At 37.9% G+C, this 26,863-nt stretch overlaps 1 protein-coding gene across 1 annotated transcript; it reads right to left on the bottom strand.

The window, feature by feature from the left end:
* Nucleotides 1-829: 829 nt before the first annotated feature.
* Nucleotides 830-26,863, bottom strand: lgi1b (leucine-rich, glioma inactivated 1b). The gene is made up of 10 exons (XM_034193763.1): nucleotides 26,542-26,863; nucleotides 26,375-26,446; nucleotides 23,170-23,241; nucleotides 22,063-22,134; nucleotides 15,920-15,991; nucleotides 10,001-10,170; nucleotides 6,326-6,490; nucleotides 4,755-4,975; nucleotides 1,827-2,073; nucleotides 830-1,328 (listed from the first exon to the last, which is right to left on the bottom strand). The coding sequence occupies exons 1-10, from the start codon at nucleotides 26,736-26,738 to the stop codon at nucleotides 979-981; spliced, it is 1,638 nt and encodes a 545-aa protein (XP_034049654.1). The 5' UTR covers nucleotides 26,739-26,863; the 3' UTR covers nucleotides 830-978.

Genomic DNA, 26,863 nt, shown 5'->3' with positions numbered 1-26,863 from the left:
GACACTGATTTGTATCTGTAACACACAGATCAGTGTCCGTGGACTTATAAAACTTGCACGATGTCGTAAAAAAGAATGCTTTGCGATAGGTATTTTAAAAACTCAGTGACGATCACGATTACAGAGTACAACACTGACCCCCCCATGATGAAATCCGTGGAATTCCTCATATCCACGGAGTTTCCACAGCCCTTATGTATGTATTGGTAGATACATTAGTATCATAGATTTTTTTTTTTTACTTCCTAATATCAAAATTGGCCCCACAGGCCCCATAAAAAAATGCATATCTGCCGGGCTCTATTTTTTTAAACACGTGTATATTACGTTCTAGACACATTTTGCATTTATCTAGAAATAATTTACTATTTATGCAATATTTCCTGGTTATGAGCAGCAAAACAAATAACAAAACTTCCTAAATATTCCCTATTAAATACTAACAAGATTAACAAAAACAATTTATGAAGCACATATTGCTATAGTAAATGGGGCCTAACAACAGTAAGACTAAAAATGACAAAATTAGTGATATGTTTCTGACCTGACAGTCAGTTCATATGTGTTGTGGAATTTAAACATTAAAATGAAAGAAGCTGTAAATATTGTATATTATTTTAGGTATACATTATTTTAAAATGAAATACTATTGTTGTAGCAACTTCAGTGTCGGGTATCCTGAAATGTCTGGACCATATATTATTTAATATCATGAATTCATCTACCCTGCATTCAGTGCAGGGTAGATTTCAGAAATTAAAAGGAATTTACATATTCACTTAAGAAATTCAGCAACTTAATATGGAGTGTAGAGTAAAACCAATTACAGTAATGTTTATTGAGATGTTTATGACATACTTTTTTTGACCGTCTGAACTTGGTTTGGTGAAAGGTGGAAACTGCTGGTGTATTTCAAATGCTCTAACAAATTCATCACAATTACAGGATTGTTAGATGTACAATTTGTCCCAAATATATTTAACTGCTCAGATCAATCATGAGGTGCTCATAAATCTGAGTTTTTCCTTTGAAGCTGGAGGCAAGCAAGAACACCCGGTCGTCAATAGATACCAGAGAGAATGCTCTGGGTGCCTGGATACTCAGCTCCTGTGATGGGACAAAGTGGGCTCTCTTGGTGTCCCATTGGTAGACCTGTGTCAGTGAATAATCACTGCCTAAAATGGCATACTGCCAGTTGCCAATGGAGACAGGCTGGAACACCATCGAGCCCCGGGAAGGGAACGTCTGGACCTCTTTGAACATGGCACCATCCCAACGCATTACTTTGGAGTCTCCAATGAATCTTGTCAAGCAGATGAACAGCTCACCTTTGAAAAGGGACAACAATTCAAGGGACTGGTTAGTTTTTGTGGGTCTACATCTGGATCTGAAATAGAAACACTCATAAAAAATAGTAGGTCACAACCTTAAAAAGGCAAAAACTGCAGAGAATATTATAATGTGATGATTTATGGACAGGATTCATTGCAGTCGACACTGACTTTTATTGCCTCCTGCACAAAATGAATGTGTATGACATATTGAGCAATGATGAAGTAAAGTAATTTACAGCTAAAGAGAGTGAGTCATAAAGGGTTTTAATTCAAAGTGAATAACTGCATCACAGACAATGTTGACCCTGGATCAGCCTTCAGTGAATCATATTACACAGTCAAGATTAAAACAAAAATTGTCCAGCGCTGCATGAATAATGGAAACACATCATCTGCCGTGTGCACGATTCAGTTCCAAGTCCAACGAGACACGTGTTTTTAAGGTCCATACAAAAATTAATTGTTTTGTGTGCAGATAGCGGAAGCACTTACTTTTAACAAGAAAGTGTTTAATGGAGAAGACATCCTCCATTTCTGGGATGTCGGTACGCCGGTCAAAGTTTTTCTGGTTTCTGTTCCACTGATACACAACAGGCCTCTGGGAGCTGCTGGATAAAATCAAGTGGGGTTTGTTGGAGATTTGCAAATACTCTGCATCTGTGTCCCGGTACCACGGATGGAGTGACTGGTGGGAGTAGAACCCATTGCCGTTCCATTTGTACACTGTCGTGGAGCCAGCCTGCAAGAAGCACAGTACAGTTTCAGCAGTGTTCGGCACAGCTAACCTAAAAGGTAGCTTCAATAATCGCTAATGTGCTAACTGAAACATTAATGTGATATGTCAAAAAAATAAACCACTAAAACATTTTGCTTTATGCTACCAATAACCGCTAACTGCTAATCTCTATTACCAATATTTGAATTTTGCTTTGGCTTTGTTTTTTTAGCTCTAAAATTTTGAAAAACAGATTAAAAGTTTTGAAATTTTAATATGTTGAAGTGTAAACGTAGAGGTTCCCAAACAGACGTAGCAGGCCAAAACCAGATTATTGTGGTGTACATAAATAATAAAATGACCAAATTAAACTGTAGTTTGTTCACATACAGTTTATTCACAGTACGGAAACTATTAAATGAATAAGAAACAAAAATACACAGAGAAATTATTACATCCACCAAGGACGTAATCATTTTCAAGATTTCACTTTATATATGCTTTTGAAGGATTACGTCAAATCTATTGCACGGATTTTGATTTAATTTTCACCACAGATACATATTAGGGCATGGAAGGCTCCATTTAATTTTGGAGGTGATCCGGATCCAGATTCTGGATCAAGATTTCACTTTATATAGGCTTGAACGGATTGTGTTAAATCTATGCACGGATTTTGATGAAATTTTCACCACAGATACACATTAGGGAATGGAAGACTCCATTAAATTTGGGAGGTGATCTGGATCTGGATTCCAGATCAAGATTTAACTTTATATAGGCTTTGAAGGATTATGTCAAAATTACTTCACAGATTTTCACTAAATTGCACCACAGATAGATATTAGGGCATGGAAGACTCCATGGAATTTTGGTGGTGATCCGGATCTGGATTGCAGATGTTAGAAATTTCCAGTTGCTCTTCTTCTAATGTAACTAAAGCGTTTACTCTGGTTTGACCTGTTTTTCCATCTCCTGGAGGTGACGCCTGCTGCCTTTGCTTACTAGATTAGTGTATAAGCTCCAACAGGCAGGAACAAATGTATGATTTTAGGGTTAACAAGTGTTTTTAGCTGTTAAAACGTTACTAAAATATGTTGGCTGACTTGAACTCAGTGGAAACTAATCAGGCTAGGAATGGTTTTTAAAGTTAGCCGCAAAGGTAATCCACCAATGAAACTTATCTTTGGTAATTAGTTGTTAGCTGATCAGCTGAACTTTGCCCGCTACTGCATATTACAAAATATGTATATGTTGATTTGTAAATGTGCAATCTATAAAAGATGAAACCATGGCAATCACTGCACAAAATAACAAGCCAACTGAAATTTTCATGTTTTTTTTATTTTATTTTATTTTTTTAAGGAAGCGTGTTTGTGTGGATGGGTGTTCCTGGTTTCAACATATGTAAGAGCATATTGCAACATTTGGCAGTACCACAGACACCAGTGGGAGCACCCAGGAGGTGACAGGAAGAGTTGATATGGTGAGATGGTGGGCTAAACACATGCAAGGTATACAGGATGGGGACACAAAATTACGTCCAGTAATATAGTCCATACCACAGCCAGTAGGGGGTGTGTGCAAGCTGTAATCCATTTGTACACTCATTCAAACAAGATGTGCATATGTGAGGAACAATAAAGGTACTTGTGAAGATACTCCAGACAGATTTACCATACAGTGCATAGTGTTTCTGTTTCATAATGAAGTAAATCAAGCCCGAGCTGTATTCAGTGTATCATCCCCTGACTTGTCCAAAGAAAACTGGCTGTAAAAGTCATATTTTGATTTGGGCACATACTTATGTACACATATGGAAAAGATATACATAAATTTTATAAAGTTTGTATCTGTTCTATCTGGAACTTGGAAGTAATGCATGTGACAGTCAAACCAGATATAAGAAAGATCCCTAGTAAATTTGTACAACATGTAACTTATATAAATTGGGAACTTAAAAGAACAATATATGACAGTAATTCCACATACAGAATCCTTAGTAGATATGTGTAATATCAAACTGAGACTTATAAGCACAACACATGTCAAACATAAAGTTTATTACTGGAACTGATGTAAATTCTTGTAAGTTTTTTCTATATGGAAAATAAATAGAAAAACTTACAAGAATTTACATCAGTTCCAGTAATAAACTTTATGTTTGACATGTGTTGTGCTTATAAGTCTCAGTTTGATATTACACATATCTACTAAGGATTCTGTATGTGGAATTACTGTCATATATTGTTCTTGTAAGTTCCCAATTTATATAAATCACATATTGTACAAATTTACTAAGGACCTTATATCTGGTTTGACTGTCACATGTATTACTTACAAGTTCCAGATAGAACAGATACAAACTTTATAAAATTTATGCATATCTTTTCCATATGGGATATCATGTCATAGAGATTCATTTTCAATTTGAGTTTAAAAGACATACCTGAATATTTTTTTATGTGATGTCATAAAAACATTAAAATGTGTAAAAGTTCAAGGAGGCTCAAATGTTTCCACGGTATTGTGAGATTTTAAGGCTCACTCTCAAACGTAGCTGTACTCTAAATGTGATGTTTAAAAATGTTATAATCATTGAATGTGGTTTGTGCTGATTGGAAAATAGCCTTCTAGACATCAAGCAGAGAAGAGGAAACTTTGGATGGACATCATCAAGTTGGACTGTATTTTCAAGTTGTTACCTTAGAACTGTCAGCAATGACAAAGAAAGATTCCCCATCAATCATGAAGGTCTCAATGTCATTGGGTTTGCGAATCTTCAGGATGTCAATGTCTTGGATCTTGATGAATTTGTTGGCCGAGATGTCGCGCTTGTAGATGTGCGAGCCGCCAAACAGCTGGGCCACAATGACAAAGAGGAGGTTGTCAATCACCATGGGCTTGCAGACCACAGTGGAGATACCTGGAGGAAAAAGAAGATATTAATACTAAATAATGCATTATTCTTGTTAATTATTTGGGGGGTAGTATGACCCCAATTCCAATGAAGTTGGGAAGTTGTGTGAAATGTAAATAACAACAGAATATAATGATTTGCAATCCTCTTCATCCTCTTCAAATTGAATACACCACAAAGACAAGATATTTAATGTTCAAACTGATAGAATTTTTGTTTTTGTGCAAATATTTGCTCATTTTGAAATGGATGCCTAACATTCCACAGGTGAACAGGTTAATTGGAAACAGGTGAGTGTCATGATTGGGTATAAAAGAAGCAACCCCAAAAGGTTCAGCTGTTCACAAGCAAAGATGGGGCGAGGATCACCACTTTGTGAACAACTGTGTGAAGAAATAGTCCAACAGTTTAAGAACAATGTTTCTCACCATTCAGTTGCAAGGAATTTAGGGATTCCATCTACAGTCCATAATATAATCAGAAGATTCAGAGAATCTCGAGAACTTTCTACACATAAGCGGCAAGGCTGAAAACCAACAATGAATGCCCGTGACCTTCGATCCCTCAGGCAGCACTGCATTAAACACTGACATGATTGCGTAAAGAATCTTACTGCGTGGGCTCAGGAACACTTCAGAAAACCACTGTCAGTTAACACAGTTCATTGCTACATCTACAAGTGCAAATTAAAACTCTACCAGGCAAATCGAAAGCCATACATCAACAACATCCAGAAACGCTGCTGCCTTCTCTGGGCCTGAGCTCATTTGGAATGGACAGACACAAAGTGAAAAAGTGTGGAAAGAGTAAATAGACCATCCAGATTGTTATCAGCGCAAAGTTCAAAAGCTAGCATCTGTGATGGTATGGGGGTGTGTTAGTGTCCATGACCCCAGACTGTTGAACAACTGAAGTCGTACATCAAGCAAGAATGGGAAAGAATTCCACCCACAAAGCTTCAACAATTAGTGGCCTCAGTTCCCAAACGCTTATTGAGTGTTGTTAGAAGGAAAGGTGATGTAACACAGTGGTAAACATACCACTGTCCCAGCTTTTTTGAAATGTGTTGGAGTCATCCATTTCAAAATGAGCAAATATTTGCACAAAAACAATAAAGTTTATCAGTTTGAACATTAAATATCTTGTCTTTGTGGTGTATTCAGTTGAATATAGGTTGAAGAGGATTTGCAAATCATTGCATTCTGTTTTTATTTACATTTTACACAACGTCCCAACTTCACTGGAATTGAGGTTGTAACTTCCTAACTGATACAGCGGTCTAGAATTTACTTTGGTTGTCTGGTAACCACATTTACACCTTTTTAAGACCATTATTTAACTCATTTGTTCACTCACTTTCAATGGTGTCGTAGGTTCTAAAGTTCATCTCTACATGATCCCATTCCAGGAAGGTGCACGTCCCAGCAAACGGTTGGGCAAAGACAACATACTGATCCTTACCAAAGGTGAAGGCCTCCACTGATATAGACTCAAACTTCAATGACTGATAGGAGGCAAACTCTGAAAAGTGCAACGTAAATCCAGTTAGGCCCACAGATATTTAGACCTGGACAGTTTGTTATATTTGCTGCAACCACACATTAGAGATGAAAACAAATAATTCAAGACTGATATTTGTCCTTTGATGGTCATTACATCCAAACAGATTGTGTCCCTCATTTTGTGTGTGATGGCCCATTTTAAAGAGATCACAAGTAATGGGACAATTGGGTGCCCAATGCTTCTTTTCCATTGATAAACAGTGCAAGCAAGCTAACTTAAAACATTAATTATATACACATTTTAGGGCAAATAAATCATGGATTTTTTCCTAGTTTGCAAAGTCCTGTGATTTATAGTTGGGTGCAACTTACACTCAGGAAAATATGGTACCCCATGACAGAAAATGTGGACTATTTAGCGTAGTGCTAACAACATCCAAGTGTTTTCTTCTATCACCGAGATTGTTTCTGTTGTTACAGTGTCTCCCATCCCTAAGAGGAACGAGAGTTAGCCTCTCACCAGAAGCCCCTAACCAGAACCAGCCTTCACAAGCCAGTCCGCCGGCCCCGGTCGTTGACCAAGGCCGGCATTAACCTGACAACCGGCTATGAATTGGGCCGGATACTGGCCTCCATCTTGGAGTGAGATTTCCCACTGCTAAACGACCAATAGGAGAGCAGTGCTCGTGCAACACCAAAGTGAAGCTGACGTCAGCTTCTTGGCCGCCAACCATTCACAGGCTAGGAGAGAGAGGCCAGTATCTGGCCCAATTCAGGGTTGGTTGTCGGGCTAGGCCAGCATGACCCACCCACACAGCCAGTCCCAGCCCAATACATCCAAAGGAAGGTTTCCCAACCTCCAAAGGAAAAGGAGTTTCCCCTATCTGCCACCCAGGAGACGCGCCTCTATGCTGTAAGGCTTCTGAGTGTGGTACACTGTTGAACTTTGTGGTACTGAACACAAATTACAATGAGATTGTATGCAATTTTACATGAAAAGGTCAGTATTTATTTAAGAGGAAGAAAGCAACTTCCACCACTAAAGGAAACTGTTCAGTGAGTTGTAATGCTGCAGACGAGGCAGTGTTGGCATTCTGCTAGCGGCTGCTGTCAGCTTGCTGTTATACTGTCGCCAGCTGAAGACTTTTCCATTGAAGTGAATGGATTTGTTGGGTTTTCCACTTGGATGCTTTGATCACGGCACCCTTCATCACAAAATGCTGTCTATGCTCCCTGGTTGGTTATTGTAGATAGAAATACTTTATGACAAATCTCTTTAGAGGTGTCATCTTTTGCAAAATATGTTTTTAGCTATCTTTCTATTGAAATATGTGTATTTCTTGTTAAGTATCCCACAAGTAAATGTCTATAAATAAAGAAACTAGGCCTGAAATGGCTTGTTTGTCATAATCTTGAAGGTTATAATAATCGAAGGCTCGCAGTCTAATGCCCTAAGCCTAAGTGCATTTGGAGTGTTGCCAACCTGACATTGCAGTTTAAACACTGCATAATGTGAGCGCAAAGTACACTGCAGGATGCAAATGTGTTGCATAGTTATTTAATTAGTCATGGGTGTGTTTTGAGTATAATATGAAATAAACAAATCAGATCATCTATCTTCCATTTAAGACGAAGTGTGCCAGCATCTGCAGCATTGCTATTGACAGGGCAAACTCAGAAGTGAGAGGCATCAAAGCACATCTATAGGAGTAGTAGTCGTCCACCACAGTTCCCTGAGGTGAAGCATTTAAATGCCTCAGTCCTTACTTGTTTTGTTGTTAATTTTGGAATTCAGTTAGATCTTATAGTCGTGAGGCACATTATTATGCATCCCTGTGTGTACCAGCAGAGTGCACACGTATCATGAACCCACCTTCGTGGGGTGTATCTTAATATTGTGTCATTTAAATAACAGAACTTTTGACCAGGTTTTTGCTAGTCTAAGTCACAGTCATTTTCTGCTGTTTCATGATAACAATGGTACTGCACCCAACAATACATCCATGGGTGCACAAATAAGCCCTGTCCTACTTGGTACTCGCATAATGTACGAGGTCTGTCAATAAAGTATAGGTCCTTTTTTATTTTTTTCAAAAACTATATGGATTTCATTCATATGTTTTTATGTCAGACATGCTTGAACCCTCGTGCGCATGCGTGAGTTTTTTCCACGCCTGTCGGTGACGTCATTCGCCTGTGAGCACTCCTTGTGGGAGGAGTCGTCCAGCCCCTCGTCGGAATTCCTTTGTCTGAGAAGTTGCTGAGAGACTGGCGCTTTGTTTGATCAAAATTTTTTCTAAACCTGTGAGACACATCGAAGTGGACACGGTTCGAAAAATTAAGCTGGTTTTCGGTGAAAATTTTAACAGCTGATGAGAGATTTTGAGGTGATACTGTGGCTTTAAGGACTTCCCACGGTGCGAGACGTCGCGCAGCACTCTCAGGCGCCTCCACATTTCAGGCTCTATTGATCCAGGACGTCGTGAGAGAACAGAGAAGTTTCAGAAGAAGTCGGTTTCAGCATTTTATCCGGATATTACACTGTTAAAGGAGATTTTTTTAATGAAACACGTGCGGACGGATTGCAGCGTCGGCTCGCAGCCACTGCGATGCTCCGCCACAGGAAAAACACCTCTGTTGGAAGCCTTAAGGAGAAGTTGGAACATGTCCAGCTGTTAAACAATTTCTCATATACTCACTCCACTGAAAGCCATCAAAAGCCGCCTGGATTTTACAAATGGTTATTCAACACGGAGGTGTTTTTCCTGTGCCGCCGCACCGCGCCGGCTGCGTCCCGACGCGCGGACCCGTCCGCACGTCTTTCATTAAAAAAATCTCCTTTAACAGTGGAATATCCGGATAAAATGCTGAAACCGACTTCTTCTGAAACCTCTCTGTTCTCTCACGACGTCCTGGATCAATAGAGCCTGAAATGTGGAGGTTTTCAGCTTGAAACAGGCTGACGACGGCGCCTGGGAGCGCTGCGCGACGTCTCGCACCGTGGGAAGTCCTTAAAGCGACAGTATCACCTCAAAATCTCTCATCAGCCGTTAAAATTTTCACCGAAAACCAGCTTAATTTTTCGAACCGTGTCCACTTCGATGTGCCTAACAGGTTCAGAAAAAATTTTGATCAAACAAAGCGCCAGTCTCTCAGCAACTTCTCAGACAAAGGAATTCCGACGAGGGGCTGGACGACTCCTGCCACAAGGAGTGCTCACAGGCGAATGACGTCACTGACAGGCGTGGAAAAACTCACGCATGCGCACGAGGGTTCAAGCATGTCTGACGTAAAAACATATGAATGAAATCCATATAGTTTTTGAAAAAAATAAAAAAGGACCTATACTTTGACAGCCCTCGTATGTGTGAGGTGTAAAAATGACAGTTAAGCGACACATTCACGTGGATTGCTACTGCTTCCCCTCCAATCAGAGAGCGGGCGTGGCAAGTAGCACAGAACAAAGTTGGTCCAATAGATCCAAACAGTGCTACTGGTATCGTGTTTAGATGACAGATGAAGGTGGTACCTGCCGTGATGCAGTCAAAAGAATGTGGCAGCAGATCGTTAATCATCCTCCCCTGGAGGATTGGTGGCCCACTACAGTAGATCTGATCCAAGGTGGCGTTAGTGTGGTACATCCACTCCACCAACCACTTGAGCTTACAGTCACATATCAGGTTGTTCCCCCGTAGATCCCTAAATCACAAGATTAGACATTCAGTTGTCATTTCTAGTTTTTTAAATAAAAATTACTAGGGAGTCTGTATTTAGCTTCCCAGATTGCCTTAGAATGCTGGAAAAAAGCTACAGATGTTCCCAGGAGGAGAGCAAGAGCACACCCAACCAAGTCACAACACCTCCTCCCCCCTTTACCTGATATTAGATCCACTACTGGTCTGTCTGTTTTGTCAACAGGACACTGTGTCTCAAAAGGACTTGAACTGATTTCAATGAAAATTGGTAGATACAGTAGTGTTCAGAATAATAGTAGTGCTATGTGACTAAAAAGATTAATCCAGGTTTTGAGTATATTTCTTATTGTTACATGGGAAACTAGGTACCAGTAGATTCAGTAGATTCTCACAAATCCAACAAGACCAAGCATTCATGATATGCACACTCTTAAGGCTATGAAATTGGGCTATTAGTAAAAAAAAAAGTAGAAAAGGGGGTGTTCACAATAATAGTAGTGTGGCAGTCAGTCAGTGAGTTTGTCAATTTTGTGGAACAAACAGGTGTGAATCAGGTGTCTCCTATCTAAGGATGAAGCCAGCACCTGTTGAACATGCTTTTCTCTTTGAAAGCCTGAGGAAAATGGGATGTTCAAGACGTTCAGAAGAACAGCGTAGTTTGATTAAAAAGTTGATTGGAGAGGGGGAAAACCTATATGCATCTACAATGATCTCCAATGCTTTAAAATGGACATAAAACCAGAGACGCGTGGAAGAAAACGGAAAACAACCATCAAAATGGATAGAAGAATAACCAGAATGGCAAAGGCTCACCCATTGATCAGCTCCAGGATGATCAAAGACAGTCTGGAGTTACCTGTAAGTGCTGTGACACTTAGAAGACACCTGTGTGAAGCTAATTTATTTGCAAGAATCCCCTGCAAAGTCCCTCTGTAAAATAAAAGACATGTGCAGAAGAGGTTACAATTTGCCAAAGAACACATCAACTGGCCTAAAGAGAAATGGAGGAATATTTTGTGGACTGATGAGAGTAAAATTGTTCTTTTTGTGTCCAAGGGCCACAGACTCTGAATTCAAGCCACAGTTCACAGTGAAGACAGTAAAGCATGGTGGTGCAAGCATCATGATATGGGCATGTTTCTCCTACTATGGTGTTGGGCATATATATCACATACCAGGTATCATGGATTAGTTTGGATATGTCAGAATACTTGAAGAGGTCATGTTGCCTTATGCTGAAGAGGACATGCCCTTGAAATGGGTGTTTCAACAAGACAATGACCCCAAGCACACTAGTAAATGAGCAAAATCTTGGTTCCAAACCAACAAAATTAAAGCCTCGCAGATGTGAAGAAATCATGAAAAACTGTGGTTATACAACTAAATACTAGTTTAGTGATTCACAGGATTGCTAAAAAAGCAGTTTGAACATAATAGTTTTGAGTTTGTAGCATCAACAGCAGATGCTACTATTATTGTGAACACCCCCTTTTCTACTTTTTTTTACTAATAGCCCAATTTCATAGCCTTAAGAGTGTGAATATCATGAATGCTTGGTCTTGTTGGATTTGTGAGAATCTACTGAATCTACTGGTACCTTGTTTCCCATGTAACAATAACAAATATACTCAAAACCTGGATTAATCTTTTTAGTCACATAGCACTACTATTATTCTGAACACTACTGTAAGCCTTGGGTTAAGGAAGAAACTACTTAATTTTGGTGGTGTGCCAGATCAAGGAGCAGCACCAACATTTGAGAAATGTGCTTTGATCTAGATTCATTTGATCTTGAACCTGTCTTTGATCTCTCAGTAATTTGATCCTGATTAAGTTCCGCGAACTGGATCAAGAGCCAGCCATCAGAATCTTTGGTCAGGATCAAAGATCACCAGTTGTGTTCAAAGGTCAGATCCAAAGATGAGTGATCAGGATCAAAGATCAGGGTCATAGGTCAGCAACCCAAAACAAAAACAAGTGATCAGGCTTCCATCTAACCACAGATGAAATCATTGGTACTTTAATCCAGAGAGTCATTATGTCATGTAATACTTTCTCAAATATCATCAAATCATTGCACATTATTTACCAACATATTCAAAATAAACTAGTCATTGTTGATGAGTTGTTGATGCCAAACTACTTGTAGACACATTACTTTTCCACAAACAAATCTGAGCTAATATGGGAAACTTATTAAAGCTACAGTGTGAAAGATAGGAGTGACGATTGAGGAATTTTGAGCCTGACCCAGAAAAAGTAGGGTGTGGTTCGCCATTTGCATTCTGAGAAACCAACTTTTCTCGAAGAATGTTTGAAGTCTTGACTCACTGGGTGCAATGTGGAGAAAAGTACACTGTCTACTGGTTGCTAATGCAGACTAACAAGCTTGAGAACACTCAGTTTTTGTGAAACGGAGCATCATACATGTTGCCTACAACAGAAGGCAAAGGAACATGAATCACCATTGCCAAAAGAAGTAAAATAAAAACACTGCATTAGAAAATGAATCAGTGTTTGGAGAGAGCATATCTCACCCATATTGGTCTCTCTTCATTGGCTTCCTGTTAATTCTAGAATAGAATTTAAAATTCTTCTTCTTACTTATAAGGTTTTGAATAATCAGGTCCCATCTTATCTTAGGGACCTCATAGTACCATATCACCCCAACAGAGCGCTTCGCTCTCAGACTGCAGGCTTACTTGTAGTTCCTAGGGTTTGTAAGAGTAGAATGGGAGGCAGAGCCTTCAGCTTTCAGGCTCCTCTTCTGTGGAACCAGCTCCCAATTCGGATCACGGAGACAGACACCCTCTCTACTTTTAAGATTAGGCTTAAAACTTTCCTTTTTGCTAAAGCTTATAGTTAGGGCTGGATCAGGTGACCCTGAACCATCCCTTAGTTATGCTGCTATAGACTTAGACTGCTGGGGGGTTCCCATGATGCACTGAGTGTTTCTCTTTTTGCTCTGTATGCACCACTCTGCATTTAATCATTAGTGATTGATCTGCTCCCCTCCACAGCATGTCTTTTTCCTGGTTCTCTCCCTCAGCCCCAACCAGTCCCAGCAGAAGACTGCCCCTCCCTGAGCCTGGTTCTGCTGGAGGTTTCTTCCTGTTAAAAGGGAGTTTTTCCTTCCCACTGTCGCCAAGTGCTTGCTCACAGGGGGTCGTTTTGACCGTTGGGGTTTTTACGTAATTATTGTATGGCCTTGCCTTACAATATAAAGCGCCTTGGGGCAACTGTTTGTTGTGATTTGGCGCTATATAAATAAAATTGATTGATGATGATGAAAGGCGAGAAACACTTTAGTACTGACATCTGGCAGGCAGAAAACAATTCACTGTCTCAGAAAACAATTCACTGTTTCACTCAAAACATGAAGGAAGACAAAATTGTGAATGGCAACATAAAATGTAATCTACAACCTAACCACTAGATGACACTAAATCCTACACACTGTAGCTTTAAACATTTCCTGGACAGTTTTTCTTTCCTCTCATGCTCCTCTGTCCTCTCCTCTGGCTGTAATCCAGCTGAACCACAACAGGTGCTTCATCTCCCAAATAGAAACCACTCAGACTGCACCCTCATTCTGAATTGTGTTATTGACCTTGTGTGTCTTTGTCTGTGTGTGTGTGTGTGCATCAACACAACATCTAAAACACAGACGTTAAAATGCACTGCTTCAACAGATTGCAGGAGCAGGAATACAGCCAGCATCAAAAATAATTCTTTTCCCTACGTAATTGATTACTTTTTTACTGTTTGTTCTGGCATCCCATCGTATGATGCCCTCTTATCTCCTGCACATACAGTGCCCTCCAAAAGTATTGAAACACTTGGTATTTCACACATTTTAATTTGTTTATGCTGTTGCAAATACAAAAAAAATGAACATTTCTAAAATTATTTTCCTTAAACTCAAACTGAAAGCAAATCTCTACAACCTGATATAAATTAATTAAAAATGTATAAGCCAAGATGATGGGTTGCACAAGCAATGGAACGCTTCAGGCTTTGCATGTGATGTCACAGGTCACGTGCAGGGCGGTGCCAAGCACAGCCGAAGGTCAAGTTTAGCACACTTGGCTGTGTGAACAAGCCATCTCAAGTTGTCTTTCCTCTGTTTTCCATCTTTTTTTCAGCCATTACACCATTGGTATAGTTAGAAATAGAAAAATAATAAAAAAAAAAACTGCGCCTCTAAGGCATTACTCATTTCATTACAGAAGCAGCGGTGGGACGCCGAAAAAAGTGAGAGCCAGCTGACTTTTCCTCTACAATACCTGCAGCAGTGTACACAAAATTCAATAAAGTTAATGATGAACATTATCACTAAGGCTATGGTTAGGAATAGTAAAATAAAGTTGATGACAAACATTTTCACTAAATATGATTATAAATATGGAAGTCTGCAATCCTCAATTAACTTATTATGACCTGAGTGTACTTACACATGTGGTCATGTTGCTCCACATGCAGTCAACAAAGAAAACAGCATGACAGGTGTACAAATGCCAAAAACAAAAAATTTCTCCTTGTACCACTTGTAATTCAGCACCAGAAAGATAACCTGGTATGTTCGCTTATGCCACTATCACATTCAGACATAATGAGTTTGTCTAGAAGCTCATCCCACCCTTTGCAGTATGTACGTTGTTTCTCGTGTCACTAATCCTGGAAGCCCTGCACGTGGCGATGGGGAGTGGCCTAGGTCATGTGACTGCAAGGCGTCGATACCTTTAAATTAGTTTTACTGCCAGTTCTCTTCAGACAAGTCAGGGGATGGATACATAAACATTTCCAAGTCACTGAATATGTCTACAACTTTACTTACATAATTTATGAAGAAATACAAACAGTATGGCACTCTATGGTAAATCTGTGTGGTGTAGACTTTTCTCAAAAACTGAGTGACTGTGCAAGAAGGAGAAGAGTGAGGAAAGCCACCAACACACCCAGACAAACCAGAGGAAGTTACAGGCTTCTGCTGCTGTGACTGGAGAAATTGTGCATAATGAATGTTTTGCATTTTGTATCACCAGATATACAGCTTGATGATGAAGTCGTATAGAGGAGGATTTTCTTTATCCAAAACATCAAATCTAGGCTTGCATCTCAGATGTACCTTCTGGCAATTTGTAGCTTTCAGGTCTTCTTTTTAAGGAAATGTTTATGTATCCATCCCCTGACTTGTCTGACGAAAACTGGCAATAAAACTGGTTATTTACAGGTATTATACCAGAGTGTTCCATTACTTGTGCAACCCATCACCTTGGCTTTTATATTTTTAAATAATTTATATCAGGTTGTAGAGATTTGCTTTGAGTTTGAGTTTAAGAACGATAATTTTAGAATTTCTTTTGTTGTATTTTTTGTATTTGAAATGGCCAAAGCAAATTAAAATGTGTGAAATACCAAGTGTTCCATTACTTTTGGTGGACACCGTACTTTTTTTTGGCACTGTACTTATTTTGGTTACAGGAATTTTTTTCTTCTGATTCTTTATTTTCATCCTCTGTTACTCGTCTCCCCCCACTAATTCTGTGTTCACTTTCTACCTGCTCTTGTGTCTTTACTGTCCTTTGATGGGAACATCTGCCTCTAAAACTAATCATACTAAGCTGATTTTAATTTTCCTCATGACTATTTGGTGATCATCTACTAAACATGCTGCTTGTCAAACTGACAAAGACAGTATCATCAAACATTTGCAGAAACCTCCTCGGAATAAAATCCAAACATGCACTCACACTTTGGTCAAAGCGTCCATTCCTTTGAAAACATCTTTGGGTAGCGTCTCCAGGTTGTTGTAAGCCAGACTCCTATACAAAGATTAAAAACAAAATATCAATTGAAGTGAAATGAGAACCATTTATCATGCTGCATTGAATATTTGTCATTGCTTCTGTTATTCAAACACTGAATACTTTTCTATTAAAAAATGCATCATATTTCAACTACACTTTGCCAGAAGGCACATGGGAGACTCTTCAAGTCTAGAGTTTTTTTCTGTTTCTTGTATGAACACTGACTGCACCGTGAAGCTCTGACTGGTGATACAGCAGACAAAAGTTGTAATTTCTGTTCAATTTCAATTTATTTTCATTTATATAGTGGCAAATCACAACAAAGTTGCCTCAAGGCACTTCACACAAGTAAGGTCTAACTTTACCAACCCTCAGCGTAAGCACACAGGTAACAGTTGTAAGGAAAAACACCCTCTGATGATTTGAGGAAGAAACCTCAAGCAGACCAGACTCAAAGGGGTGACCCTCTGCTTGGACCATGCTAATGACACAATTAACAATACGAATATACAGGAAATTTTTGGAGTCCATGCTGGTGCACAGGAAGGGAGCCTTGCAGAAGAAGACAATGCCAGTTGAAGCCACAGAAGTCCATAACTCCTTCAGAGATGTCAAATATATGGTGGCTTCCCTCACTTGTCTCCTTCTTGAACAATCGCTCAATTTTTGAGGACTGCCTCCATCTCCTGACATGTCTAATGAAAACTGGCTGTAAAAATGATTTATATTAACAGTACTCATTATGTTTAGTTTGTACAATTTTTCATGATTAATGAAAATGGAGCAACTGCGTGTAAAAATGGTCGTAATTTTGAAATGGTTGATGCAATATTTATATTACATCTGACAATCTACACTTCAAGAACATCTTGATTGTTTCATTTCAACTCCACTGTGGTAGTGTGAAGAGGCAAAAAAAACCCCAAAACAAAACAAACAATAACATAACAGTGTGTTACTGTCCATATACTTTTGGACCAGACTGTATTTGCACTTGGAGCAACCTGTTGATTACCGTGTTTGCCTGTCGGAGGGCCCACGGCAAAGCATTAGCCCCGCCCTTTTTTTAAGTAAGTTGGTTAACCGGCCACCTGAAATTAAATTAAATTAAATTACATGGAATCCATTCAATGAATGAGAAAAGAACAAAAAAAATTAACACAATCACGTGAGTTATTTCTGATATATATTTTTTTTATTTGTGATAAATTTAGACATTTTATTGAAATTGGCATTCCAATGTACATGATATTGGCCATGCTGGTGCATTGACCCGCCCCCTCTTCAGGCAGTATTTCGTGTGGAGAGCCCTGGGCCCTCTTATGGGACAGCGGGTATATATGATATTAATTTTTACATATTACTGACATGGATCCAGAGATTCAAATGCACCTAATGGCCACAAATGTGTGAAATTTGATTCTGATGATGAAAAATTGTGTGCACATTTTGCCAATTCAGTAGTGGAGCAGCACATACTACTACTGCTACTACTACTATTAGTAGTAGTAGTGCAGCTGCTGAAGATAATAATAATACTATTTATTTATGTAAGTATATAACACATTCAAATAAAAACAAAGTGCTTCACAAAAAAGCAATAAAAAACAATAAAACACCAAACAATCAAGACAGTTATAATAAATTAGGTATTACAAAAAAGTTTAAAAATAATGTCCTAATACTCCTAATAATTACAAAATATATTAATAAATTTAAATATATTGATTCATCAAAAATATTATTTTTCCAAGACAAATGAATAAAAAATGAGTTACACTCAAAAAAGATTTGTAAAAATAAATAAATAAATAAATAAAATAAAAATGCAGCATAGGCAGTCAAGAATACAAAAAATAAAAATGCTTGACTCGATCATACACTCAACAAAAATATAAAGGCAACACTTTTGGTTTTGCTCCCATTTTGTATGAGATGATCTCAAAGATCTAAAACTTTTTCCACATACACAATATCACCATTTCCCTCAAATATTGTTCACAAATCAGTCTAAATCTGTGATAGTGAGCACTTCTCCTTTGCTGAGATAATCCATCCCACCTCACAGGTGTGCCATATCAAGATGCTGATTAGACACCATGATTAGTGCACAGGTGTGCCTTAGACTGTCCCACAATAAAAGGCCACTCTGAAAGGTGCAGTTTTATCACACAGCACAATGCCACAGATGTCGCAAGATTTGAGGGAGCGTGCAATTGGCATGCTGACAGCAGGAATGTCAACCAGAGCTGTTGCTCGTGTATTGAATGTTCATTTCTCTACCATAAGCCGTCTCCAAAGGCGTTTCAGAGAATTTGGCAGTACATCCAACCAGCCTCACAACCGCAGACCACATGTAACCACACCAGCCCAGGACCTCCACATCCAGCATGTTCACCTCCAAGATCATCTGAGACCAGCCACTCGGACAGCTGCTGGAACAATCGGTTTGCATAACCAAAGAATTTCTGCACAAACTGTCAGAAACTGTCTCACGGAAGCTCATCTGCATGCTCGTCGTCCTCATCGGGGTCTCGACCTGACTCCAGTTCGTCGTCGTAACCGATTTGAGTGGGCAAATGCTCACATTCGCTGCCGTTTGGCACGTTGGAGAGGTGTTCTCTTCACGGATGATGCAAAGGAGATGTGTTGCACTGCATAAGGCAAATGGTGGTCACACCAGATACTGACTGGTATCCCCCCCCAATAAAACAAAATTGCACCTTTCAGAGTGGCCTTTTATTGTGGGCAGTCTAAGGCACACCTGTGCACTAATCATGGTGTCTAATCAGCATCTTGATATGGCACACCTGTGAGGTGGGATGGATTATCTCAGCAAAGGAGAAGTGCTCACTATAACAGATTTAGACTGGTTTGTGCACAGTATTTGAGGGAAATGGTGATATTGTGTATGTGGGAAAAGTTTTAGATCGTTGAGTTAATCTCATACAAAATGGGAGCAAAACCAAAAGTGTTGCGTTTATATTTTTGTTGAGTATATTTCCAGAATTTTTTTATTTTTTAATTTTGGCTGTGACCTTTTTGCACATTTTGAATGGACAGCAGGATGTCACAGTGTTGCATTTCCACAGAGATTGTTAAATGCTACATTTTATTGTATGACTGACTGTGTAGTTCATTTTAAACCATTCATTTTGTTTCTGTGATTTTCCACATAAGAAACATTTGATACCAAAATATACAGGGATGAAAGGGATGGTGCAGAAACGGACTTAAACCAGTCAGTAAATAGTAGCTCTGCAGAGACCTGTGATTTGTGAATGAGAGGCCGAAATCCAAATTCACAAAGAGAAGTGAATGAAAACCAAACGTCAACGTGATTCATGAATGTCGTATTATTCATGAGAAGGCGATTCCAAGAACAGAAGGGTTTATGTTGATGCATATTCAGAATAATTCAGTCAGACCAAATGAACCGAAGAAAGAGATGATTTAGTACCGTGATTCCTATCAGAAAATGTAAACTACAAATGGCAGAAGATGGCATTTTTACCCGAGGCCAAAATATGTCCATCGGGTAACGCGAAGCCTTTGTATCCGTCCAACCGTTTGTCTGTCTGTGCTCAGCATAACTCCAGTCCTCTTACTGCCAGGGTCTTCAAATTCACAGAGAACATTCTTGGGACACAGACCTTGGACAAGTTAAAAGATGGCTAACCTTGACCTATTCTAAGAGGTCAAAAGGTCACTTTCTTCCAACACAGTCTTTCATTGATTACATGCTCATACAGCTGAGACTATTTTAGCATTGCGTTATATTTACCATTATCATCTAAGCAGTGCCCAAAAATCCTCCTACTGCACAGACATCAAGCGTGACAAATCTAACCTTTGTCACGGCCACACGACAAGCATCACCAGCCTCCCAGCAGGAGATGACAAACCGGTGAGAAGTGCTGAACACAAACAGCCCCCCCACTGTTTGTCTGTTTATTGCACTTTAAACCCATGTAAACTGACAAAGCTCTTATATGTGAAAAGATGAGATTATAAATAAAAGCTAAACAAGCATTTCTTTCAAAGTTGCGCTGCACTACAGGAAACTGTAAACATGTTGACCCGCCAGCGACTTAGTACCAACTCAAGGTTCATCAGGTCTAAAGTTACAGATGGGTTATATTTGGCTCTGACCTGCAGATCGCGCAGTAATGTAATTATTTTTAGCACTGATGAGGTTTGAAACTCTAGAAAGTAAATGTTTTCTGATAAAATGCTGCTTTTTTATAATGTCTGTTTGAAATAAGACTGAGCATAATTGTTTGGTGGCAACAAAGGAAGCAGTCGGACATCATGTCATCATTCATTACTTCAGTTATTCACCTGCTGGGTTATTTATGACACAACACGCAACATGAATAGTGTTCATTCTCATTCATTCATTTTCAAACTTACACTATCCACTAGGTCTCGACATTATAGTATTTAGATTGTTTCGGAACACCAAATCCTTCTTTTCTGAAGCATCTGAACCTGTAATTGCTTCAAATGTTTTGAAATGAACCTTTTTCTGAAAATAGTAAATTATTTTCTGATGCAGTTGTTTTATTTAGTTTTTCAAGTGGTTCAAAACAGTGAAACATTTTCTAATGCAATTGTTTCTTTAAGTTTTTTTGAGTGAAACAGTGAATTGTTTTCTGCCTGCCAGGTGTCAGCACTAAAGCATTTCTCGCTTTTCAAAACAATGATTCATTTTCAAATGCAGTGTGTTTTAATCATTTTATAACAGTCAATCATTTTTGAAGAAATTGTTTCATTAAGGTTTTGAGTGAAACAGTGAATTATCTGAAGCAGTGAATTATTTTCTACTTGCCTGATGTCAGTAGCAAAGTGTTTCACCCTTTTCAAAATAATGATTCATTTTCTAATGCGGTGTGTTTAATCATTTTATAACAATCAATCATGTTTGAAGAAATTGTTTCATTAAGGTTTTGAGTGAAACAGTGAATTATCTGAAGTAATTACTTATTTTCTACTTGCCTGATGTCAGTAGCAAAGTATTTCTCCCTTTTCAAAATAATGATTAATTTTCTAATGCAGTGTGTTTTAATCAACTGTCAGTCATTTACCTGAAGCATTATTTCATTTAGTTTTAGAGCATTTTGAAAGGTGCAGCATTTTCTGATATGTGTTTTGTTAAAAATGTTTTTGAATGTTTTGAAATATTTGTTTCTTTTGAATGTTTCAAAACAGTGAAGCAATTGTTTCATTTAATTTTAAGTGTTTTGAAACAATGTATCTTTTTTAACCCGCTGAATACCAGCATTTATGGTAACCCTCAGACAATAGTATTTCTAGCAGTTCAAAACAATAAAAATTATTTTTGATGCAGTTATTTGATTTTTGTGTCTTAAAACAATCAACTGCTTTCTGAGCCACGGAATCTTCACTGCTCAATAGGTGTCATCACTGTAGTGTTTCTTGCACTTCATGGCATTTATTTTCAGAAGCAATTCATTCTGCATTTTTTCCAAACTGAGAAATGTGTTCGAGCCTAATGGTTTCATTTAGTGGGCAAAGCCTTTCATAACAGTTAATCAGTTTCAGACGCGATGATTCATTTGCTTCAAATGGTGTCATGGAATGCGGCGAAGAAGAGAGGCAACGGGGCATTGAACCCAGACTTGATTATCAAATGATTTACTCCTGCAATCAGTGTGTGTGGAATTATTATTGTTATTATTATATTTTTTTTGGGGGGGGGGGGGGGGGTTACACCTGAAATCCACCATAGTAATTGGGCCTATGTGCTCCAGCAAAATCACCTCTGCTCCAGCACGATCTGCCCTTCAGAAACACGATCTCGCTCATGCTTCCTTCCAGTGGTTAAATCAGACATACCGCCGACATCAGCGTTTCTGTCTGGCTGTGCGTTTGTGCGACAGTAATAAACTGACAGGGCACAGGGCACCGACGCACGGGTCGGACCACTACAGCAGCTGTCTCAGTGGCTGTAAGGCGAATGATGTTGAGCAGGAAGAACGTGTAGCGGAGGATGTGTCTTAGGACAGAGCTAAGATAAGGAACAAGGAAACATCATTTCAAATGGAAAAACCTAACGTACTTACAGATGGATGAGTGCCTTCAAGCCCCGGAATGCATATGGAGAAATTGAAGCAATCTGGTTGTTTTCAATGAATCTGTGAGCGAGAAGACTCTTGTGAGCAAAATGACGTGTTAACATTTCATAATCCCACGTGAAAATAAGTCAGAATACTTTTGGAACATTGTCTTTGAGCCTCTTTAGGCTGCATGTAATAAAAGCGGGGAAAAAAAGATAAAATAATTTATATATTTTTTAAAAATCACTCTATAAGTGCTCCAGTATAATACTATAATTTTTTAGCAAAGTTTGTCTATGTGTTCCCCTCCTCCTCCCTCCCAGGTTATTTGGCCAATTTCCACCAAATTTGATATGTGGATGATGGCGAACTACGCAACTGCCCTTAAAGGGTTTGTTTTGCCAAAAAGTCCAGATCATTGGGGTCAAACATCAGAATGTTGATTTTATGCTCTCATGTCCACCAAACGTGGCACACCTATAGTAGGTAGGTAGGTTCTGGAATTGGCCAGATGAGATCATATTTGCCCAAGGAAAATCATTAGGGTCAAAGTTATTGGGATCAAGCATCAAAATTTAAGCATTTCACTTTGATTTAGTCCAAACTTGGCACACATACAGTATGTAGGTAGGTTCTAGAATTGACCAGGCAAGGTCAAATTTGGCAAAGGTCAATCATTGGAGCCAAGGTCATGTCAGTCGCACTGTTTGTTGGTCTATTCCTCCCAACTCTTTATGCTGATTGGTATGTCAATGAAGGTTGACAGTGAAATTGCCCTTAAAGAAATAGTTTTTGGCAAAATTCAAGGTCGAGGAATTTGATGTTGAACCCAATTTGGACCAAATATGCAAGGTTGGGTAGGATTACTTTGAAATGTAATCCAAAAGTAATCAGATTACAAGTAATCCAAATGTATGTACATACATACATGTAATCCACATGTATTCTTTCAAAGTAATCCTACCCAACCTTGCAAATATATTACACAGTTATTCTGGAATAGCCCTCACAAGGTCAGCCAGAGGTCAATCATTTGGATGAATGTCAAGCTCCAACAAAAAAAACAATATGACAGCATGTGCTACCACTTTGCATGGTTGTAAAAATACTCACAGATATTCAAGATGTGGTAAACCCAGGAAGGCATCTTCATCGATTAAGTCAAATGAATTTGCTGTGAACAATCTGTGAAAGAAGAGAAGAAAAAAATCTATTTAAAATCACAGATTTTCTTCCTGTTTCCAGAAATGTTCTCTGAATTTCTCCCACAAAATTTCCTCGACACTCACTTTTTTAATCTAAAGAGATGAAGGGGTGTGATGTTCATATTTGATAGGTATCGTTCTGTATTTATTTCCACAGTGTCAGGTAAAAGAATAAATAATGACTCCTCCAGGCTTTTTCACAAAACAACTCGAAGAAGCAGCTGCAACCTACATGTGTGAGTCATTATTTAAACTGACAGTGTGAGTTTCTAAAATAACACATTGTGCACCTCAAAAAGCATCCAGAAAGGTCTTATTATGAGAATATGATAGGTTTTTTTTTATTCTCAAGGAGGACTAACTCAGAATTGTGGACAACATGATACCAGCTCAGATGGATTAGTGGACTCTCAGCCGAGCGTTGCTGTGCGACACTCGAGGGCAGAGTCACACCAAAGGTCACAACCACCCTGACACGGCTTCAACACAAAATCCCATAGGTGTGTCAGCAATGTTCAGGGTTGAAATTCTGTCATAGAGCAGATCCTGAACATGTTCAAAATATGCTCTGTGACTCCCATTACTCTAAAATTCTGGGACTTTTTTGGGTTTTGGGTTTATATATATATAATATATATATATATAATATGTATAAAACTCTGTAACATTTACTGGATATAAAACTGATGTAGTCAACTCAATCTAAAACAAAATACAAAGATAACTGCCCATAAAAGCTAACTGAACATGAAACAAATGAAATATTTAAGTAACAGTAAAATAAATAAAGAAGAAGAAGAAGAATTTAAAAATGATAAAACACTGTAACATTTACTGGATATAAAACTAATGTAGTCAACTCAATCTAAAACAAAATACAAAGATAACTGCCCATAAAAGCTAACTGAACATGAAACAAATGAAATATTTAAGTAACAGTAAAATAAATAAATAAATAAATAAGAAGAATTTTTAAAAATGATAAAACTCTGTAACATTTACTGGATATAAAACTAATGTAGTCAACTCCATCTAAAAGAAAATACAAAGATAACTGCCCATAAAAGCTAACTGAACATGAAACAAACAAAATATTTAAGTAACAGTAACATAAAGAAAGAAAGAAAGAAAGAAAGAAGAAGAAGAATTTAAAAATGATAAAACTCTGTAACATTTACTGGATATTAAACTAATGTAGTCCACTCAATGTAAAACAAAATACAAAGATAACTGCCCATAAAAGCTAACTGAACATGAAACAAACAAAATATTTAAGTAACAGTAAAATAAATAAAGAAGAAGAAGAAGAATTTAAAAATGATAAAACACTGTAACATTTACTGGATATAAAACTAATGTAGTCAACTCAATCTAAAACAAAATACAAAGATAACTGCCCATAAAACCTAACTGAACATGAAACAAATGAAATATTTAAGTAACAGTAAAATAAATAAATAAATAAATAAGAAGAATTTTTAAAAATGATAAAACTCTGTAACATTTACTGGATATAAAACTAATGTAGTCAACTCCATCTAAAAGAAAATACAAAGATAACTGCCCATAAAAGCTAACTGAACATGAAACAAACAAAATATTTAAGTAACAGTAACATAAAGAAAGAAAGAAAGAAAGAAAGAAAGAAAGAAAGAAAGAAAGAAAGAAAGAAAGAAAGAAAGAAAGAAGAAGAAGAAGAAGAATTTAAAAATGATAAAACTCTGTAACATTTACTGGATATTAAACTAATGTAGTCCACTCAATGTAAAACAAAATACAAAGATAACTGCCCATAAAAGCTAACTGAACATGAAACAAACAAAATATTTAAGTAACAGTAAAATAAATAAAGAAGAAGAAGAAGAATTTAAAAATGATAAAACACTGTAACATTTACTGGATATAAAACTAATGTAGTCAACTCAATCTAAAACAAAATACAAAGATAACTGCCCATAAAACCTAACTGAACATGAAACAAATGAAATATTTAAGTAACAGTAAAATAAATAAATAAATAAATAAGAAGAATTTTTAAAAATGATAAAACTCTGTAACATTTACTGGATATAAAACTAATGTAGTCAACTCCATCTAAAAGAAAATACAAAGATAACTGCCCATAAAAGCTAACTGAACATGAAACAAACAAAATATTTAAGTAACAGTAACATAAAGAAAGAAAGAAAGAAAGAAAGAAAGAAAGAAAGAAAGAAAGAAAGAAAGAAAGAAAGAGAAAGAAGAAGAAGAATTTAAAAATGATAAAACTCTGTAACATTTACTGGATATTAAACTAATGTAGTCCACTCAATGTAAAACAAAATACAAAGATAACTGCCCATAAAAGCTAACTGAACATGAAACAAACAAAATATTTAAGTAACAGTAAAATAAATAAAGAAGAAGAAGAAGAATTTAAAAATGATAAAACACTGTAACATTTACTGGATATAAAACTAATGTAGTCAACTCAATGTAAAACAAAATACACCACCCACAAAACCTAACTGGACATGAAGCAAATGGACTATATATATATATATATATATATATATATATATATATATATATATATATATATATATATATATATATATATATATATATATATATATATATTTAAACTCTAACATTTACTGGATGTAAAACTAATGTAGTCTACTCAATCCAACACTAACCATAAATGTCACTGCACACAAAACCTTTGTGATTATAATCATAAGCATGCATTTTATTTATAGAGCACTTCATTGTTCACCCTTAAATTAAAAAACAAAAAAAAATGTTGGATTTACATGATTGAAACATGTACATTGATTGCACATGATCAGAATGTGTCCAAATAACATAACGTAAGCAAGTTATGTTATTTGGACACATTCTGATAATATAATGTACATATTTGTCATGTTTTCTTCTTCTTTTTTTGAGTGTATTCTCCGTCAACACCCCCTTCAACTCCGCCCCTGGCATACACCTCCTGACTGCAGCCCTGTGATCTCTTGCATAATCCTGACACCATTACAGAAAGAATTCCCCTTTAAAATCTGTGTCTGCAGCACAAGATAGATAGATAGACAGATAGATAGATAGAGTAAAAAGGTTTTACTCACAGAAGTTGGAGGGCGGGTGTATGAACAAAGCTTCCTCCTGTGATTTCATGAAATCCGGACTTGACAAAAGATCTAATAGGATGGAGACAGAAAGAGAGAGAAAAAAGTGTTGGACACTTGCACCAAATACGTGGTTTGCACAAGAAAACGCAGGAGGTGGCACTTACAGAGAAACCACGTCGGTGGGGAAAGTGTGCGGGACTGATCGCACATTCTCACACAGGGCATTATCTTTGGTGCAGGTGCACCCGAAGGGACAGCGGGGCTGCCGCGCTCTCCTTCCGTCCGCTAGAGCCAAGCTGACAGCGGCCACCCAGACCAGGAGCGTCCGTCCTCTCCATCCCGCTCCGCACGGGGACCCCATCCCTGTCTGTCCCGGTCGAGAGGAGAATCAGTCCCGAATGCAACTTCTGCGCAAAATCCTGCGAGCTGCGCGCTCCCAGAATCCCCGGATCCAGAAGCAGCAGCAGCAAACAGCTCGCGTGTTTC

This window comes from Thalassophryne amazonica, chromosome 18 (genome assembly GCF_902500255.1).
Source record: "Thalassophryne amazonica chromosome 18, fThaAma1.1, whole genome shotgun sequence".
Lineage (NCBI taxonomy): Eukaryota > Metazoa > Chordata > Actinopteri > Batrachoidiformes > Batrachoididae > Thalassophryne > Thalassophryne amazonica.
This window is presented reverse-complemented; position numbering and strand designations above follow the sequence as displayed.

Coding starts and splice junctions, on each gene's coding strand:
- lgi1b (XM_034193763.1), bottom strand. CDS start 26,738: ATGGGGTCCCCGTGCGGAGCGGGATGGAGAGGACGGACGCTCCTGGTC. Junction 26,447..26,541: donor CCCACCGACGTGGTTTCTCT/GTAAGTGCCACC, acceptor CCATCCTATTAG/ATCTTTTGTCAAGTCCGGAT. Junction 6,491..10,000: donor TTTTGACTGCATCACGGCAG/GTACCACCTTCA, acceptor TGCACTTTTCAG/AGTTTGCCTCCTATCAGTCA.